We start from the raw sequence: 21,569 nt of genomic DNA on the forward strand, positions 1-21,569 counted from the left end.
TATTTGATATTTCTGACTAATATTCTGTCAGTACGCTGTAATTTACTAAACATTCTGGTTTTGTTCTCAAATGTTTCCAATTTTTTTTTGTTTTAGATAATCCTGCATCGCACACTCTCATGTGTAATAGTCAATAGTATCTTAGGATAAATTACACAGGATGTCGCTACTAGGTTAAAGGACACATGTTTTTTTTATGGCTTATGCTACAAGTCGTAACAGTTTTATAGTGCTGGCATGAATATGTCAGTGAACTCATTCTGCTACAACTTCATCGGCATTGAGTCTTATCTAAGTTCTTGCTAAGTTAGTGGCTTTAAATGGTATTTTAGGGTTGATTTTAGTGTACATTTCTTTCATTAATTGCAGGATAAACATTTTTCCATGCATTAGGTGTTTATATTTCCTCTTAAATGAATTACCTTTTCATGTCCTTTGTATAAATTGTGTTCCTAATATTTTTCTTATTTATTTCTTTAGAAATTATACCTAATAAAACTTTAAAAATATTTTGTGTAGTTCATATTTCTGAAGTGAAGAAGTTTCTGACTTGAAAAAATTATCGTTTTTAAAGCCATCTTTTGAGTAAATGCTAAAGGTTGTATCTTTATTTAAGACCAGAACTTTTTCTTCCTTAGCATTGTGAACATGTTTGTTTTAATTTGTAGGGCAAAACATCGGAGGCTCTTGCAAAGCTAATTTCACTGCAAGCTACGGAAGCAACGATTGTAACATTTGACTCTGATAATATCCTTCTGAGGTATTTGTCTTCATTGTTCCCCCCTCTCTCTTTGAACTTCTCATGTAAAATTTCAAATATACACAGAAGTAGAGACAAGAGTATAATGAACCCACATAATCTGCCTGCCAGTTTCATCAGTTATCCACATTTTGCCACTCTTATTTCTTCTATTTTATTTTCCTTCCTATTGCTGCTGCAGTATTTTAAAGCAAATTAAAACATTAAAATAAAACATGTTCATATTTAACTATAATACCATATCACACCTAACATAATTAACAATAATTCCTTAATATCATCTAGTAACGAGTCCATATTCACATTCCTCCAGTTGTCTCCAAAATACTTTTTTAAGTCTCTCTTGTTTGAAAAAGAATTTTAAAGAAAGCCCGTGCATTTGACTCTCATCCTTCTTAGGCCTCTCTTAATTTAGAACAAACAGTTCCTCTCTTTCTGTCTCCTTTTTTCCACATAATTGACTTGTCAAAGAAACCTCCGTCAGTTGTCCTGTAGAAGGTCCCACAGTCTGAATTTGTCTCCTTGGCTCATTGTGGTGTCATTTAACTTGATCTTTGCCTCTTGTGTTACCTGTAATCTGGAAGTTAGAGCTAAAGGCTTGATTAGGTTTAGTTCTTTTGTATTTCTCATTTTTATATTCATAAAATTGTTTAGGTAAATTAAAAAACCCAAGATCAAACCCACTGCTGTTGAGTTGATTCTGACTCATGGCGGCACCATGAGTTACAGAGTAGAACTGCTCCATAGGGTTTTCTTGTCTGTAATCATTACGGAAGCAGATAATCAGGCCTTTGTTCTGTGGCACTGCTGGGTGGGTTAGAACTGCCAACCTTTAGATCAGTAGTCGCGAGCAAACCGTTTGTGCCACCCAGAGACTGTAAGCAAATTTATACAATGAATGAATTACTCAGTTGAATAAAATCCATTACGTTATTTTTTAAAGCTTTCATTTATTTGTTCAGTAACTATTTAACAAATATTTAGAGGGCCTACTTTGTACCATGAGACATTGGTGGTCCATTGGTAGAATTCTCACCTTACACGCAGGAGTTCCCGGTTTGATTCCTGGCTGTATGCACAGCCTCATGCGCAGCTACCACCCGTCTGTCAGTGGAGGCTTGCATGTGGCTATGATGCTTGAACAGGTTCAGTGGAACTTCCAGAATAAGGCAGACTAGGAAGAAGGGCCTGACAATACATCTAAAAATCAGCCAGTGAAAACCCTATGGATCACAATGGCCCAATCAGATTGGGCAGTATCTTGTTCCGTTGTGGGTGTGGTTGCCATGAGTGGGGGGATGACTTGACATCGGCTAACAACAACAACTTTGTGCCAGGTACTGTGCTGTTCATCAACAGTGAACAGGACAAATGTAGTAGTTCCTAGTGTTAAATGTTGATTCTAGCTTCTCTTGGTAGTAATTATGGAGCTACATGCTTTTCATGTTAATTTATTTTCAGTGAAGAACAAGTGGATGTGGAACTTGTACAACGTGGAGACATCATTAAAGTGGTTCCAGGAGGCAAATTTCCAGTGGATGGTCGTGTTATTGAAGGACATTCTATGGTAGATGAGTCCCTTATCACAGGTGTGTTCTTACAGAGGATCATGACATGAAAGTGAAGTTAATCCAAGTTGTTAATGAAAAATAGCTATGAAAAGTGAAGAGCTTTGTGTAGAAACTATGGGATGTGTAAATTATGAGCAGTGAGAGAATATGAGTTCTTTTTAAGGCTGTATTAAACTAGTCTCCTCAGATTATTTTGTGGTTGTGGTTATGTTATTGAAGGCCCTTTTCACTGAGAGTTGTTAATTACTAGAATGTATAATGAAAGGAAATTGTCTTGGTCTGCTGTAGAGCCTGGTAGACTTTGGCATATTTTCCTGGGCAAGTACCTATTCTGTCTTCCTGCCCTCAAGATTGGTCTAGTCTGAGCTGGAATAGGACTTCAGGCTTCCACATCAGGGTTCAAGCTCTAAGACAGTAGGCCTGGAGTGGTCTTAGAGATCTTAGATAACTAAGTCAATCTAGAATAGAATCAAAATAACACCTTTTTACCTTAACCCTCAGAATAGTCCCAGAAGGGGCTTGTCCTATAGACTGTGTGGAATTAATTTAGGATGTTGTGTTTCTCAGTAGGGGCACTATTGCTAGTTCGGACAGGACAATTCTTAGTTCTGGGGGACTGTCTTACACATTGTAGTACATTTAGTATCTTTGACCCTGGCCCACTGAATTTCAGTATAAGTATCCCATGCCCTCCAGTCATTATTATAAGCAAAAATTCCCTTCCGCGTTTCCAAATGCTCCTTAGAAACAGGTTGAGAACCAACGATCTAGGTCTAAGGTGGCTCTCCTGAAGTATCTCCCAATAAGAGCAAATATGTTAGGTTTTTCTAGTTTAAGATGTGAATCCCTGGGTTTGGCCTAGAACTGACATAAAGAAAAGAGGAGGCAGCATCACCTAGGCATTTGTCTAGTTTCTATTTCATGAAGTAAGAATCTCCTTTCTAAATATTTTTTTTGAGAATTAACAAATAACAATGTGTTTGTGTTAGTGTTCATTTATGCTGCCTAAATCTATCTTTACTTCTCATACAGGGGAGGCAATGCCTGTAGCTAAGAAATCTGGCAGTACGGTAATCGCTGGCTCCATTAACCAGAATGGGTCACTACTTATCCGAGCAACTCATGTTGGAGCAGATACAACTCTTTCTCAAATTGTGAAACTTGTGGAGGAAGCACAAACATCAAAGGTAACTTAAGTGCCTAGGTGAAAGATTGTTCTCTTTAAAGCCCTCTCGGCATAAATCTTGGTCTAGTTTTTATATTTTCCTTTGACATGTTGTTATTTTTTTAATTCTAGGCTCCTATCCAGCAGTTTGCAGACAAACTGAGTGGCTACTTTGTTCCTTTTATTGTTATCATTTCCATTGCTACCCTCTTGGTTTGGATAATAATTGGATTTCTTAATTTTGAAATTGTGGAAACCTTCTTTCCTGTAAGTGACTTGTAAGAAGTCTTTACTATGTATGAAAGAGTTTGTGAATCTTTTTTGTAAGTAATTAAGTGGAAAATAACTTTAATAATTACCAGTATGTTTAAGGGGCTAGAATTGGAGAGTGATAAGAATAACATTTGTATTTCTGAAAGTATAAAAGGTGGTTTCTTTTCAGAAAGATTTTTTTCATATGATTTGTGATTTTCCAAAAGCAAGTACTGAACTTTTACATTTTATACTTAACCTCATTTCCAGCATTATTTTACTTTCCTAAATAACTAAGATATATTGAGGAAAACCTCAGGATCTCAGCCCTGCCACTTGCCTTCAGTATGATCTTAATTTCTCTCTGAGGTTCATTTTCTTTATCTATGAAATGAGGTTTTAACAGTACCCATTCTGCATAACTCAAAGTTGTTGTGTTAAGTAAGGTAATATATTAGGAACACTTTGTAATTTATTAAGTGCTTTATAAATATAAGATAGTATTATTGTCTGCTCATCTAGTTCTATGATAGTCTCTAAAGTATGGTGTTATAAAGTGGTAATACTCAGTAGATCTAGCCTGTGCCTCAAATTAGATATATAACCTTTAAGCCATTGCTTTTATCCTCAGTTTTCTCATCTGTAAAATAGGGATAATAATACCTAAGTTATAAGATTGGAGTTAGTGTAGATGAAAGTATACAACATATGTGAAAACATACACAAATGACATATATGAAAGCATAACACTAGATAGCTATGAAAGTTCCTTCCAACTCTGTTTTTATATAAACATCTAATCTAAGATGAACATTTAGTTTAAGTACTTGAAAAGTTAGTAAGAACCTAACACTCTAAAACCATTACTACTAACAAAGGCTTACTTTGTTGTGTTTCTTTTATTTAAAAAAATGCCATATCGTTTCACTGTCCCTTCAATTATAGAACAAGTAGAATCATAGGAATTATAAATCTCTTCCGTGTTCTGGTCATTCGTGTAATATAAAAAGGTTTCTTCAAGTGATTCACATTGGTTAAGTACACACTGAACAAGAAGATTGCCGGGAAGTGTTTTGTCACATGTGTCCTACAAGAATTTTTCTCATGGGTTCCTGGGGGTCTTAGGAGATTTCCCCTAAAAATGTCAATCGTATTTACCCACATGAACAAGTACTCAATGCCACTGAGAGTTTAACTAGCATATATACTCATTTCATAATGTTATGTCCGAAGGGATTTTGTTGAACAGTGATTAAGCTCCCTTCTCATGACAAGTGACCTTTTTTTCTTTTTTCATTGTCTCTAAAGAATAGCGTGCAAGCAGATTCATGGACTTAGTATACAGAAATTCAGAATTCTACTATTTGTTCAGAATTACATCTGCTGAGAATTATGTCACGTTTTCAGCTATCCTTGAGAGTCTGTAATAAAAAGTTATTTCCAACATGAGGCAAAAAAAGCTGAATTTTGTGTTTCTTGTAACTCTGGAACAGTTTGTAACTATGGAATCATCAAAAATGAAATCTTGATCTTGAAACTGTGACCTGTTTGCCCTGTGTCACAATTTCTTATATTTATATATAAGTGTTTAAAATGTGTTTTTCTTACTAGTCACTAAAATGTGTATGTTGGTAGCTAGGTAGGGTATATATGACTTCAAAATTGTGAGTTTATTTAAGTAGGGTTAAATTTTGTTCCTTTTGTTTTGTACAACTCTAAATCAGTAACCAAAATTTATGCCTTTCTTCTGTAGGGCTACAATAGAAGTATCTCTCAAACAGAAACGATAATACGCTTTGCTTTTCAAGCCTCTATCACAGTTCTGTGCATTGCATGCCCCTGTTCACTGGGTCTGGCCACTCCAACTGCTGTGATGGTGGGTACAGGAGTAGGTGCTCAAAATGGCATACTAATCAAAGGTGGAGAACCATTGGAGATGGCTCATAAGGTAAGATAGCTCCCAGAGCTAAGAATAGTCCTGTCTGACATAGCAATAGTGTCCCTACTGAGAAACACAGCACCCTCAATTTATTTCACATGGTTCATAAGATGGGCAGGAAGACAGAATAGGTACTTGTCCAGGAAAATTTGCCAGAATTTCTTGGGCTTCTAACCTATTTGTGTATGACTCCATGCTTGTGTTTTTCAAAGGGGGAGTGCTTATAATTATATTTCAGCTTCTTTGCCTTTGCTGCCATCAGCTGGCAGTTTCGAGCTATGACGTCAAGAATATAATCCAATCCATGATCTCTCTCATAGTAGGATTTTCATAATAATCTCAATCAGGTCTACTTGACTTCAACTAAAACCGTATTTCTACTACTATAAGCTTATTATGAAGATATAAACTATATACAAACGCATGCAGTAAACAGAACACAGCTTAGAACAAATTTAGAACCTCATCTAGCCAGTGGATTCAGGCTATTAATTAGATTTTTATTTTGATAAAATTTCAAACTTAAAAGTTGCAAGAATAGTACAAAGAACTTACATATACCCTTTACTCAGATTCCCCAGTTATTTTCATTTTCCCCTATTTCCTCTCTCATTTTCTTTGTCTCTTTCTCTGTCTTACACACACACACGCGCACGTGCGCACCACTCACACACATTTTTCCTGGATCATTTTAAAATGGATTCCAGTTATCAAGCCCCTTTACTGTTAAAGTAGTTCAGTGTGTTTCCTAAGAACAAGGACATTCTCTTACATAACCACAGTACAATTATCAAAATCAAGGAATTAGTATTGATATAATACCATTATCTATAATTTATGTCCCAATTTCCTCAGTTGTCTTAGTAATGTCCTTTATAGCCATTTTTTCTCTTGTCGAGAATCATACTTTGCATTTAGTTGTCATGCCTCTTTCATCTTGATTCCTCAGGCTATTCATTTTTCAGGGTTCATATTTCCAAGTTTTCTAAGAGGCTCTGTAATACCAGACTCTTCTCTTTTTCTTACCTGGGCTGTTTCCCTCATTGGTTCCCTGAGCTGTCTCCATCTCTCTGTAATGTACACCCAGTATAACCAAAGCAACCCAACAGGTCTTATCTGATGCTGACTTCAGTCTAATTAACTTTTCTGCCTACTTCCCAGTTTTCCCCAACTGACCTAGAATTTATTAGTATTAACAGCCTTTCTGTTTTCCCTGGAGGCACTAGAGGTGTCTCTTAATTAGCTTTTAAGAGTCAACCCTTAACAGTTAGCTCTAATTGTTTAACATATACCCATAGTCATTTAGCATGATTTGATTAGTTGTTGAACATTTGCAAATGAGAACTATTAGCTGTAACTAAAAGTATTTCTTCCCTAATTCTCCCTTTTGTTTTCCCAAAGACATTCAATGGGTTAGCTTATTAAGAGACAAAATAGTAATCTGTTTGCCAAAGTAAACCTTTGTCACATTTCTGGAAAGATGGAAACCCTGGTGGTGTAGTGGTTAAGTGCTACGGCTGCTAACTAAGAGGTCAGCAGTTTGAATCTGCCAGGAGCTCCTTGGAAACTCTACGGGGCAGTTCTACTCTGTCCTATAGGGTCGCTATGAGTTGGAATTGACTCGACGGCATTGGGTTTTTTTGGTTTGGAAAGATGATATTAAGGATTATCAAGTTATGTGGGTGTACTGTATTTTCATTTTCCTACAGGTAAAAGTGGTAGTATTTGATAAGACTGGAACCATTACCCATGGAACCCCAGTAGTGAATCAAGTAAAGGTGCTAGTGGAAAGTAACAGAATACCACGCAATAAGATCTTGGCCATTGTGGGAACTGCTGAAAGTAACAGTGAACACCCTCTAGGAGCAGCAGTAACCAAATACTGCAAGCAGGTACAGTTTTTTTTCCTTGCTTATTAGTGTAATCATCTTTCCAGGAATCACCCAAAGATCAAATCAGGTATAAAAAATAGAAAACCATTATAATCAGAGCCACGATAGATGAATCCTGATACAATGGGAGAAGAATGTGGAACAGAACCTCAAATTCCTAAAAAACAAGCAAACAAACAAACAAACAAACAAAAACAGACTTATTGGACTGGTTGAGACTGGAGGACTCCCCAAGGTTATTGCCCTGAGATACTCTTCAAAACTTGAGCCCCTGAGGTCACCTGGTAGCTAAATAACATATTGGCCCCCAAAATAGTGAATATCACCTATATGAGACCAAATGATCAACAATACTTTAAAACAAAGATGAGAATGTAAGGGGGCAGGGAAACTAGATTAATGGAAAAGGAATAACCAAAATGGGATTAATGAGAATGTTCACACACTGTGAAGAATGTAACCAATGTCACTGAAAAAGTTATGTAGAAATTGCTGATTGGGAACCTAAACTGCTGGACAAATCTTCACCAAAAACACAATAAAATATTATTTAAAAACAAAAAACAGAAGGCCAGCCTGGTGTTCGACTATGATGTATAGTTGGTATGAGGCTGGAGACTTGTATTTTCTCACTTAATTTTATGTCTTAGTTTCTTCATATAGAAAAGTATAACTATGAAAATGAAAATTGCTTGTAATCCTACCACACAGATAACCTCTGTTGATGTAAAAAATTAATAATAGAAGTAATACTATTTATGGTAGAAAATGCAGATTGGTCAGAATTACATAATGAAAAGTAAAAGCCTCATTCCCCACCTTCTTTCATAATTCCTCTCTCTAAAGTTTCACAATCGTTAACCTGTTAATGGTTTTTAAGGAGCCCTGGTGGCGCAATGGTTGAGTGCTTGGCTGCTAACCAAAAGGTTGGCGCTTCAAACCTTCCAGTGGCACTGCAGGAGAAAGATGTGGCAGTCTACTTCTGTAAAGATTTAAAGCCTCAGAAACCCTGTGGGGCAGTTCTGCCCTGTCCCATAAGGTCGCTGTGAGTTGGAATTGACTTGACAGCAATGGGTTTGGTTTTGGCCTTAACAGTTTTTAAAATAATAACTTTATTAATATATAATTCACATACCATAAAGTTCACCTTTTTAAAGTATACAATTTAATGGTTTTTAATATATTCACAAAGTTGTACATCTGTTAACAGTTTTTAAATGCGTATACCAGCATACATATTTATTTATTACTGTTTGTTTAAACTCTACGTAGAAAGATCACACAGTGACTACTTCTTGGTACATTTTAAAATAATTTTATTAAATGATTTTTCCATATCAAGACATACAGATCTGCCTTGTTTTTGATGTGTAATTGGTTGGGAGTCTTTGGTTTTGTTTTTCACTCTTACAACGCTACAGTGAACATCCTTGTCAGATTTTGCAAATTTATGTCTGCGTTAAGTGCCTGTTAATGTAATTGGTAGATCAGAGGATACACAAGGCTAAATTTAGATGAATATTACAACACCCATATGATAAATATTACTAATACCTACATAAACGGTTGTTTCAGTTTATACTTTCACCAGAAGTTAAGAGTGCCCATTTTCCCACCCTCTTGCCAACACTTTATTTTTTCCAATTTAAAGAGTGAAAAATGTCTGCTCACTGATGGTTTGATTTGCATTTCCTTAATTGTAAATAAAGTTGAGCATCTTGTCATATGTTTATTGGTCATTTGTATTTCTTTTTTTGTAACCCATCTGCATGTATCCTTTGCCTATAATTCCATGGGGTTGTCTTTTTTTCATTGATTTGTATAAGTTCTTTGTAAATTATTTCACATTAATTTTATAGTGAAAATGTGGCAATTTCTACTATTAGTGTTGCCATTTCTTTATTTGTTCTTTCCTTTTTACCTATTAACTATTACTGACCTGGCTTCTTTACACCCAAATCAAACAACAGAGAGGATGAAGATATAAAGAGCCAGGAAACAATGATGGCCACCAGAATTCTTTGGCTTACTAAGGACACAGAATCATACTAGAGAGCACTCTGGTAACTAAAGGCCCTGTTCTTTGTTACCCTTTGCCCTGTACTGAATAGAAAACCTGACTTGACTATAGAATTGAATTTTTAATTTGTGATTCTCTACTGGAGAGGGCACAGAATATTGATAAACCTCCTATGTTTTCTTTCCCAAACTCGTTATAATTTTTAGAGATTGGGATTAGAAATAAAGGATTCTGAAGTTCTTCCTGTGACTTTGGATATAATATTCAACACTCTGTTCCTTCATCCTTATCTAAATCCACTGTCAAGTAGGCAATGATAAGTGACCATTTTATTCTAAACATCTAGAATTAACCAGGCATGTAGCATGCGTGTAAACATTTAGAATTAACTAGGAGTAATCTGAATGAAAGGAGCCCTGGTGGTTCATTGGTTAAGTGCTTGGCTGCTAACAGAAAGGTTGGCGGTTTGAAACCACCAGCCGCTCCGTGGGAGAAAGATGTGGCAGTCTGCTTTCATTAACATTTACAGCCTTGGAAACCCTGTGGGGGCAGTTCTATTCTGTCCTGAAGGGTTGCTATGAGTCAGAATTTACTCTACGGCAATGGGTTTTTTTTTGTTTTTGTTTTTTGGTAATCTTTGAACATGCTAATGGATGAACTTTGATTATTAGAACAGCAGAGGAAATCCTTCTGTTTCTGTTTGTTAGGAACTGGACACCGAAACCTTGGGTACCTGTATAGATTTCCAGGTTGTGCCAGGCTGTGGTATTAGCTGTAAAGTCACCAATATTGAAGGCTTGCTACGTAAGGATAGCTGGAAGATAGAAGAAAATAATATTAAAAATGCAGCCCTGGTTCAAATTGATGGAAATAATGAACAGTCATCAACTTCGTCTTCCATGATTATTGATGCCCAGCTCTCAAGTAAGCAAATTTTGTTTGTAGTACCAGTTATGGGGAAGTTATGGACAGATGGCTGACTTTATAACCCAGAACATAAGAAAGAAAAATTGGCATCGTGGTTTCATTCTCTCAAATCAATTCCACCACAGGCCTTCTTCACTTTATTGAAGTTACTAAAGAACATTTCCCAACTGGGCTAATGGATAGATACCACTACAGGATGATGAGGTCTAGCCCTTAGGTGATCTTCTATTTTTATTCAGCAGTCCTTCTGTTTTTTTGTTTTAAACCACAGCTACTCCAAACATTTTACGTCTTTCACAAGATCTTATGACTCTCTCCCTAACCCCCTCAGCAAATCACCGTGCTTATTTTCATATAGAAAACTAGTGTTCTCAAGCATGTATTCTTTCATTTTTTTGCCTGGAATTATTCCTCTTTTAGGGGAGGAAGTATCCATCATCTTGCCTAATGAATTTCTTCATCTTTGCTGGAGATCCCATCTTCTCTTAACTCCTCAGAGACCTTACTGTCTCAGTTCTGTCCCCTTGCTGCTGCTGCTTTTTTTTCTTTCTTTTATTGTGGTAAAATGTACATAACATAAAACTTACCATTTCAACCATTAAGTACATTTACAATGTTGTGTCATCATTATCCAGACTTTTTTGTCATCCTAACAGAAACTCTGAAACCATTAAGAAATAACTCCCCATTTTCCCCTCCTCCCTGCCACTGGTAACCTCTAGTCTACTTTCTATCTCTAGGAATTTGCCTACTGTAGATATTTTATATAAGTAGGATCATACATTATTTGTCCTTGTGTGTCTGACTTACTGCACTTAGCATACTGTTTTCAAGGTTCATCCACGTTGTATCAGAACTCTGTTCCTTCTTATGGCTGAATATTTCATTGCATGCACGTACCACATTTTGTTTATCCAGTCGTCCGTTGATGAGTATTTAGGTTGTTTCTACCTTTAAACTATTGTAAATAGTGCTGCAATGAACATTGGTATATAAGTATCTGTTTTGAGTCTCTGCTTTCAAGTCTTTTGTGTATATACCTAGGAGTGGATTTGCTGGGTCATATGGTCATTCTTTGTTTAACTTTTTTGAGGAACTGCCAACTGTTTTCCATAGCAGCTGCACCATTTTACATTCCCATCAGCAGTGGATGAGGGTTCCAAGATCTCCATATCCTCGCCAACACTTGCTGTTTTCCTTTTATTTTTAATCGTAGCCATCCTAGTGGAAGTGAAGTGGTATCGATTTGCATTTCCCTAATAACTCTACGTACTCCTCACTTATTGACTATCTCATTATCCACCATATTGCATTTACAACAATAGTAAAAAATCTACTGACTATTTTGCACATTACTGATGCATGTCTGGCAGTAACGAATGCCGAGGTGGGAGATGAGAGTAATGCTGGCTTGTGATGGTTAAGGTTATGTGTCAACTTGCCTGGGCCTGATTCTCAGTGGTGTGGCAGTTGTGTAATGATGCACTCATCCTCCATTTTGCGATCTGATGTGGTCATCCTCCATTTTCCCATAATGCTCATTTTTGCATAACAACCTGCTCTTTGGAACCTAACCATGTTGATAAGTGAGGAGTGGGTGTAATGATGTTGATCATCTTTTCGTGCGCTTTGGCCATTTGTATATTTTCTTTGGTGAGATGTCTATTTAAGTCCTTTGCCCATTTTTTAAATTGGGTTGTCTTTTTGTTGTAGGACTTCTTTACAGAGCCTGGTTATTAGACCCTTATTAGATATGATTTGCAAATATTTTCTTCCCTTCTGTAGGTTGTCTTTTTATTTTTTTGATAATGTCCTTTGATGTACAAAAGTTTTAATTTTGATGAAGTCCAGTTTTACCTATTCTTTTGTTGCTCATGCTGTTGGTATCATATCTAACAATTCATTGCCAAATCTAAGGTCATGATCATTTACCTCTATATTTACTGGTTTTAGTTTTTATATTTTGGTCATTTACCCACTTACCATTAATTTTTTGTATGTTTCAAGGCAGAATTCTGTCTTAGTCACCTAGTGCTGCTATAAGAGAAATACCAACCACGAGTGGATGGCTATAATAAAGAGAAATTTATTCTATCACAGTCTTGTAGGCTAGAAGTCCAAATTCAGGGCATCAGTTCCAGGTGAAGGCTTTCTCTCTCTGTCGGCTCTGGAGGAAGGTCCTTCTCGTCAATCTTCCCCTGAACTAGGAGCTTCTCTGCGCAGGAACCTTGGGTGCACGGGATGTGCTCTGCTCCTGGCACTGCTTTCTTGGTGCTATGAGGTCCCCAGCTCTCTGCTTGTTTCCCTTTCCTTTTATCTCTTGTAAGATAGAAGGTGGTGCAGGCTACACCTCTGGGAAACTCCCTTTACGTTGAATCAGTGATGTGACCTTAGTAATGATGTTACAGCCCCACCCTAATCCTCTTTAGCATAAAATTACAGTCACAAAATAGAGGACAGCCACACAATACTGGGAATCATGGCCTAGCCAAAATGATATACATATATTTGGGGAGACATAATTCAATCCATGATAGAGTCCAATTTCATTCTTTTTCATGTAGACATGCTTTTGTTCCAACACCATTTGTTGAGTATTCATTCCACATTGAATGGACTTGACACTCTTGTTGAAAATCACCTGGCTGTAGATGTGTGGGCTTATTTCTGGGCTCTGAATTCTATTCCACTGCTCTAAAACTCTATCCTTACGCCAGTATCACTGTTTCAATTATTGCCAATTTATAGTAAGTTTTGAAATTGGAAGTGTGAGCCCTCCTACTTTGTTCTTCTTTTTCAAGATTGTTTTAGATTTTTGTTGCCCTTCACATTTCCGTATGAAATTGAGGATCATCTTTTCCATTTTTACAAAAAATGTTGATGAAATTTTGACTGAGATTGCATTGACTCTTTAGGTAGTGTTAATATCTTAATAGTATTAAGTCTTCCAATCCACGAACATGGAATATCTTTTCATTTATTTAGATCTTCTTTAATTTCTTTCAGCAATGTTTTGGAGTTTTCATTGCACAAGTCTTTCACTTCCCTGGTTAAATATGATCGTAGGTGTTTCATTCTTTTAGATGCTATTGTAAATGGAATTGTTTTCTTAATTTCCTTTTCAGGTTGTTCAAGGTCTGATTTTTGTGTGTTGATCTTGTAGCCTTCAATGTTACTAAATTTTTAAATTAGTGCTAGTAGCTTTCTTGTAGATTTGTTGGGATTTTCTATGACTAGGATTATGTCATCTGTGAACAGAGGTAGTTTTACCCCTTCCTTTTCAATTTGGATATTTTTTATTTCTTTGTCTTGTCTAATTACTCTACCTAAAACTTCCAGTACAATGTTAAATGGCAGTGGTGGAAGTGGGTCTACTGTCTTGTACCTGATCTTAGGGGGAAAGCTTTCAGTCTGTCATCATAGAGTATGATATTAGCTATACGTTTTTGATAAATGTCCTTTATCATGTTGAGGAAATTCTCTTATATTCCTAATTTGCTGAGTGTTTTTTATCCTGAAATGGTGTTGGATTTTGTGAAATGCCTTTTCTGCATTGATTGCAATGATCATGTGTTGCTTTTCTTTTGTTCTATTAATATAGTGTATTACATCATGTCTTAGTTTCATAGTGCTGTTATAACAGAAATACCACAAGTAGATGGCTTTAACAAAGAGAAATTTATTCTCTCACAGTCTAGGAGGCTAGAAGTCCAAATTCAGGGTGCCAGTTCCAGGGGAAGACTTTCTCTATCTGTTGGCTCTTGGGGAAGGTCCTTGTCATCAATATTCCCCTGGTCTAGGAGTTTCCCAGTGCGGGGACCCCTAGTCCAAAGGATGTTCTCCTTTCCTGGTTCTTTCTTCTTGGTAGTAGGAGGTACCCCTGTCTCTCTGCTCGCTTCTCTCTTTCTTATCTCAAAATAGATTGACTCAAGATACAACCTTATTAACATAACTCATAACTGTCTCTGATCCTGCCTCATTAACATCATCCCAAAACCAAACCAAACCCACTGTCGTCAAGTTGATTCCAGCTCATAGCTACCCTATAGATCAGAGTAGAACTGCCACATAGAGTTTCTAAGGAGCGCCTGGCGGATTCGAACTGCCGACCTCTTGGTTTACAGCCATAGTACTTAACCACTACACCACCAAGGTTTGTGTTCCCCTGTGATTAACATAGTAGAGGTAGGAATTACAACACATAGGAAAATCACATCAGATGACAAAATGGTAGAAATCACACAATCCTGGGAATCATGGCCTAGCCAAGTTGACACACATTTTGGGAACACAATTCAATCTATAACACATTGATTGATTTTCTTATGTTGAGTCACCCTTGCATTCCTGGGATAAATCTCACTTGGTCTTGGTGTATATAATCCTTTTAATAAATATGGTCTTTGATTCTGTTTACGCGTATTTTGTTGAGGATTTTTGTTTCCATATTCCAAAGTAATACTGGTCTGTGGTTTTCTTTCCTCGTATTGTCTTTATGTGGCTTTGGTATCAGGACAATACTGGCCTCGTAGAATGAGTTAGGAAGTGTTTCTTCCTCTTCCATTTTGTGGAAGAGTTTGTGAAAATTGACATTAATTCTTCTTTAACTGTTTCGTAGAATATACCAGTGAAGCTTCTAGTTCTGGATTTTTCTGTTTGGGAGGTTTTAGATTACTGATTCAATCTCTGTAGTAATTTTATTGAGGTTTTCTTTTTCTTCTTAAGTCAACTTAGGTAGTTTGTGTAAACAAAATTCCTGGTATAAGTCTAGGAATTTTCCATTTCATGTAGGTCATCTAATGTGTTGGTATACAATTATTCATAGTATTGTAACTCTTTTTGTAGTAATCGATGGCACTAGTTTTTTTTTTTAATCAGTACTAATGGCCCCATTTTCATTTCTGATTTTAGTTACTTGCATCTTCTTTCTTTTTTTCCTAGTAAATCTAACTAAAAGTTTGTGAATTTTACTGATATTTTTAAAGAACCAACTTTTGGTTTTCTTGTCTCTGGTGTTTTTCTATTCTATATTATATATTTCCACTTTAATCTTTATTATTTCCTGCCTGCTGTTAGCTTTGGACTTAATTTGCTCCTCTTTTTCTAGTTCTAAAGGTATACAGTTAGATTATTGATTTGAGATCTTTCTTTTTTAATGTAGGCTTTTACAACTGTAAATTGCCTTCTGAGTACTGCCTTCACTGCATCCCATAAATTTTGGTATGCTGTGCTTTCATTTTTATTCATCTCTTAAATATTGAATCTACCACATGTCTGTCAGTTTGTAGTACTATGGTGGTCTGCGTGTTGCTGTGATACTGGAAACTGCCACCAGTATTTCAGATACAACCAGGGTCACCCTTGGTGGACAGGTTTCAGTGGAGCTTCCAGACTAAGGCAGACTACGAAGAAGGACCTGGCTGTCTATTTGTGGAGAGACTGGCCAGTGATAACCTTGTGAATAGCCGTGGAACATTGTCTGACATAGTGTGAGAAGATGAGCCCCTCGGATGGAAAGACACTGAAAACATTACTGGGGAAAGCTGCCTCCCCAAAGTAGAGTCAACCGTAATGATGTGGATGGAGTCAAGCTTTTGGGACCTTCACTTGCTGATGCAGCATGCTGCAAACATCCAGTGGAACATGGAATGTACAAAGTATGAATCTAGGTAAATTGAAAATCATCAAAAATTAAATGTACCACATAAAGATTGGTATCCTAGGCATTAGTCACCTGAAATGGACTGGTATTGGCCATTTTGAATCAGACAAACATATGGACTACTATGCCAAGAATGACCAGTTGAAGAGGAATGGCAACGTGTTCATCATCAAAAAGAACATTTCAAGATCTATCCTGAAGTACAATGCTGTCGGTAATAGGATAATATCCATACATCTACAAGGAAGACCAGTTAATACGACTATGACTCAAATTTATGTACCAACCACTAAGGCCAAAGATGAAGAAATTGAAGATTTTTACCAACTTCTACAGTCTGAAATAGATCAAATGTGCAATCAAGATGCATTGATAATTACTGGTGATTGGAATGTGAAAGTTGGAAACAAAGGAGGATTGGTAGTTGGAAAATATGGCCTTGGTAATAGAAACAGTGCCAGAGATTGCATGATAGAATTTGGCAAGACGAATGATTTCTTCGTTGCAAATATCTTTCTTCAACAACATAAACAACGACTATACACATGGACTTCACCAGATGGAATACACAGGAATCAAATCAGCTACATCTGTGAAAAGAGACGGAAAAGCTCCATAACATCAGTGAAAACAAGGCCAGGGGCTGACTGTGGAACAGACCATCAATTGCTCATAGGCAAGTTGAAGTTGAAGAAAATTAGAACAGGTCCACAAGAGCCAGAGTATGACCTTGAGTATATCCACCTCTAAAGGCCATCACAAGAATAAATTTGGTGCACTGAACACTAATAACTGAAGACCAGATGAGTTGTGGGATGATATCAAGGACATCGTACATGAAGAAAGCAAGAGGTCATTAAAAAGACAGGAAGGAAAGAAAAAAGAACAAAATGAATGTCAGAAGAGACTCTGAAACTTGCTATTGAATGTAGAGTAACTAAAGCGAAAGGAAGAAATCATGAAGTAAAAGAGCTGAACAGAAGATTTCAAAGAGCAGCTCTAGAAAACAAAGTATTATAATGAAATGTGTTAGGATCTGGAGATAGAAACCCAAAAGGGAAGAACACGCTTGGCATTTCTCAAGCTGAAAGAACTGAAGAAAAAATTCAAGCCTCGAGTTGCAATATTGAAGAATTCTACTGGGAAAAATATTAAATGACACAGGAAACATCAAGAGAAGATGGAAGGAATATACACAGAGTCACTGTACCTGTAAGAATTGGTCAGTGTTCACCCATTTCAGGAGGTGGCATAAGATCAAGAACCAATGGTACCAAAGGAAGACGTCCAAGCTGCATTGAAGGCATTGGCGAAAAACATGACTTCAGGAATTGACAGAATACCAAGTTAGATGCTTCAGCAACAGCGCTGGAAGTGCTCACTTGTCTATGCCAAGAAATTTGGAAGACAACTACCAGGTCAACAGACTGGAAGAGATCCATATTAGTGCCATTCCAAAGAAAGGTGATCCAGCAGAATGTGGAAATTACTGAACAATGTCATTAATATCATACACAAGTAAAATTTTGCTGAAGATCATTCAAAAGTGGTTGCAGCAGTACGTGGAGAGGGAAAAGCCAGAAGTTCAAGCTGAATTCAGAAGAGGACCAGGGATATCATTGTTGGTATCAGATGGATCCTGGCTGAAAGCAGAGAGTACCAGAAAGATGTTTACCTGTGTTTTACTGACTATGCAAAGGCATTCAACTGTGTGGATCATAACAAATTATGGGTAACATTGAAAAGAATGGGAATTCCAGAACACCTAATAATGCTCATGAGGAGGCTGTAGTTAGGCCAAGAGGCAGTCCTTGTTATTAGGAGGGACCAGTCCCTGGAGAAGGACATCATGCTTGGTAAAATAAAGGGTTAGCAAAAAAGATGAAGACCCTCAATGAGATGGATCAACACAGTGGCTGCAGCAGTGGGCTGAAGCATGACAATGATTATGAGGATGGCACAGGACCGGGCAGTTTTCCTTCAGTTGTACGTAGGGTTGCTATGAGTGGCAACCGACTCGACAGCGCCTAACAACAACAACAAGTACTGACAAATTTACCTTGTGATTTCTTCTTTTTAATTTTATTATTTTTAGGTTAAATTTTACATCTCAATTTTTTTTTCATTCAAAAATTTTATACACGAATTGTTTTATGACATTAGTTGCAATGCTCTTAGTGTGTCAGCACTCTTTCCTTTTCTCTTTCCACCCTGGGTTCTCAGTGTCCATTCATTCAGTTTTCTTGGCTTCTGGTCTTTGCTGTTGGGCAGGTGTTGCCCATTTGGTCTTACATACTTGAATGAACTAAGAAGCATGTTCCTCGAGTGTGTTGTTTGTTTTCATAGGCCTGTCTAATCATTTTTTTTTAATTTTTATTGTGCTTTAAGTGAAAGTTTACAAATCAAGTCAATCTCTCACACAAAAACTTATATACACCTTTCCACGTACTCCCAATTGCTCTCCCCCTTAAAGAGACAGCCTGTTCCCTCCCTCCACTCTCTCTTTTCGTGTCCATTCCACCAGCTTCTAACCCTCTCATCTCCCCTCTGGACAGGAGATGCCAACATAGTCTCAAGTGTCTACCTGATCCAAGAAGCTCACTCCTCACCAGCATCCCTCTCCATCCCATTGTCCAGTCCAATCCCTGTCTGAAGAGTTGGCTTTGGGAATGGTTCCTGTCTTGGGCCAACAGAAGGTCTGGGGGCCATGACCACCGGGGTTCTTCTAGTCTCAGTCAGACCATTAAGTCTGGTCTTTTTATGAGAATCTGGGGTCTGCATCCCACTGGTCTCCTGCTCCCTCAGGGGTTCTCTGTTGTGTTCCCTGTCAGGGCAGTCATTGGTTGTAGCCAGGCACCATCTAGTTCTTCTGGTCTCAGGGTGATGTAGTCTCTGGTTTATGTGGCCCTTTCTGTCTCTTGGGCTCGTAATTACCTTGTGTTCTTGGTGTTCTTTATTTTCCTTTGGTCTAGGTGGGTTGAGACCAAATTGGTGCATCTTAGATGGCCACTTGCTGGGGTTTAAGATGCCAGATGCCACTCTCCAAAGTGGGATGCAGGATGTTTTCTTAATAGATTTTATTATGCCAATTGACTTAGATGTCCCCTGAAACCAAAGTCCCCAAACCCCCGCCCCTGCTACACTGGCACAGGCCTGTCTAATCTTTGGCTGGAAGGTAGACTTCGGGCTTGGCTTCAGTTCTGAGTTAGCAGGGTTTCTGGGGTCCATAGTCTTGGGGGTTACTCTAGTCACTGTCAGACCAGTAAAGTCTGGTCTTTTTTGTGAACTTGAATTTTGTTCTACAATTCTTACCTGCTCTTTCTGGGACCCTGTATTGTGATCCCTGTCAGAGTGGTCAGTGGTGATAGCTGTGCACCCTCTAGTTCTTCTGTGCTTAGGCTGGTGGAGGCTGTGATTCATATGGTCCGTTAGTCCCTTGGGCTAATATTTTCCTTGTGTGTTTGGTTTTCTTCATTCTCTTTTGCTCCAAATGTAATGGGACCAATATATGTATCTCAGATGGCCACTGATAAGCTTTAAAGACTCCAGATGCTACTCACCAAAGTAGAATGTAGAACATTTCCTTTATAAACTATATTATGCCAATTGACCTTGATGTCCCCCGAGACCATGATACCCAGCCCTCAGCCTCAGTAACTTGGCCCCTCAAGATGTTTGGATGTGTCTAGGAAGCTTCTATAACTCTGCCTTGGTCAAATTGTGAGGACTTCCCCTATAGTGTGTGTTCTCTTTCCCTTTACCAAAATTAACACTTGTCTGCCATCTAGTTTATGATTTCACTTCCTCATCCCTCCTCTATCTCGTTGATTGACTTTCTAATGTTGAACCATTCTTCCATACCTGGAATGAATCCTACTTGTTTCTGGTGTATTATTTTTTGATATGATGCTGAATTTTATTGGCTAGAATTTTGTTGAGTATTTTTGCATCTATATTCATGAGAGATATTGGTCTGTAATTTTCCCTTTTTTGTAGTTTCTTTGCCAGGCTCTAATATCAGGGTTATTTCATAGAATGAATTTGGAGTATTCTTTCCTTCTGTATGCCCTGAAATAGTTTGATTAGTCCTTCCTGGATGCTTGATAGAATTTTTGTTGAATGTTTGATGGAATTTTCCAGTGAAGCTGTCTGGGCCAGGGCTTTTGTTGTTGGTGTTGTTGGGAGTTTTTTTTTTTTAATAACCTCTTCACTCTCTTCAATTGTTATGGGTCTGCTCATATTTTCTACCTAAGCTTGTGTTAGTTTAGGTAGGTGGTACATTTATATAAATTTACCCATTTCCTCTAGGTTCTCAAATTTGTTGGAGTACAATTTTTCATAGTATTCTGTTACAATCCTTTTTTATTTCAGTTGAGTCGGTTGCAATGCCCTTCGTCTCATTACTTATTTGGGTTATTTGCCTCCTTCCCAGTTTTTCTTTTGTCAGTTTGGCCAGTGGTTTGTTGATTTTGTTGATCTTTTCAAAGAACCAACTTTTGGTTTTGTTGGTTCTTTTACTTTTCTGTTCTCTATTTCATTTATTTCTGTTTTATTCTTTATTTCCGTTCTTCTGGTGGCTGTGGGCTTCTTTTGCTGTTCTCTAACGTTTTGGTTTTGGCCCATTTGTTTTTTTTTTTTTTTTTTTGATGTGTGCATTTATTGCTGCAAATTGACCTCTGAGCACTTCCTTAGCTGTGTCCTGTAGGTTTTGGTATGATGTATTTCATTCTCATTTAATTCCAGGAATTTTTTAATTCTGTCTTTTATTTCTCCTATTAACCAGTTGTTTTTAAAGCAAGGTGTTATTCAGTTTCCATGTATTTGATTTTTTTTCCCTTGCTCTTCCAGTTGTTGATTTCTACTTTTATGGCATTGTAATCATAGAAAATGCTTTGTATTATTTCAGTGTTTTGAATTTTATTGAGGGTTGCTTTGTGGCCTAAAATGTGGACTGTTCTCGAGAATATTCCATGTGCTTTGGAAAAGAATGTGTGCTTTGCTACTGTCAGGTGGAGTGTTCTGTGTGTGTATATGAGGTCAAGTTGATTTTGGCGTTTAGAACTTCTGTATCTTAGTAGAGTTTCTTTCTAGATGTTTTGTCCTTTACTGACAGTCTCATGTTAAAGTCTCCTACTATTATTGCGGAACTGTCTCTTTCCAATGCTGTTAGAGTTTGTTTTATGTATTTTGGAGCCCTGTCATTGGGTGCATAGATGTTTATTAAGGTCATGTCTTCTTGTTGGTTTGTCTTTCGCAGTTGATTTTGCCTTAAAGTCTATTTTTATCTGAGATCAGTATTGCTACTCCTGCCCTTTTTTGTTACTGTTTTCTTGATATATTTTTTCCATCCTTTGATTTTTAATATATTTATGTCTTTGTGT

At 37.3% G+C, this 21,569-nt stretch overlaps 1 protein-coding gene across 6 annotated transcripts in view; it reads left to right on the plus strand.

Moving 5' to 3' along the window:
- The window catches only part of ATP7A (ATPase copper transporting alpha), a 212,110-nt gene that overhangs the window by 149,018 nt on the left and 41,523 nt on the right, over positions 1-21,569 (plus strand). For all 6 annotated transcript variants that reach the window (XM_064278581.1, XM_064278577.1, XM_064278578.1 and 3 more), the window contains 7 exons: positions 669-760; positions 2,222-2,349; positions 3,364-3,518; positions 3,629-3,763; positions 5,502-5,696; positions 7,397-7,579; positions 10,307-10,523. In XM_064278581.1, coding sequence (XP_064134651.1) covers positions 669-760; positions 2,222-2,349; positions 3,364-3,518; positions 3,629-3,763; positions 5,502-5,696; positions 7,397-7,579; positions 10,307-10,523 — 1,105 coding nt within the window. The remainder of the gene's footprint in view (positions 1-668; positions 761-2,221; positions 2,350-3,363; positions 3,519-3,628; positions 3,764-5,501; positions 5,697-7,396; positions 7,580-10,306; positions 10,524-21,569) is intronic.

The sequence above is a fragment of the Loxodonta africana genome, chromosome X (assembly GCF_030014295.1).
Source record: "Loxodonta africana isolate mLoxAfr1 chromosome X, mLoxAfr1.hap2, whole genome shotgun sequence".
Taxonomy (NCBI): Eukaryota; Metazoa; Chordata; class Mammalia; order Proboscidea; family Elephantidae; genus Loxodonta; species Loxodonta africana.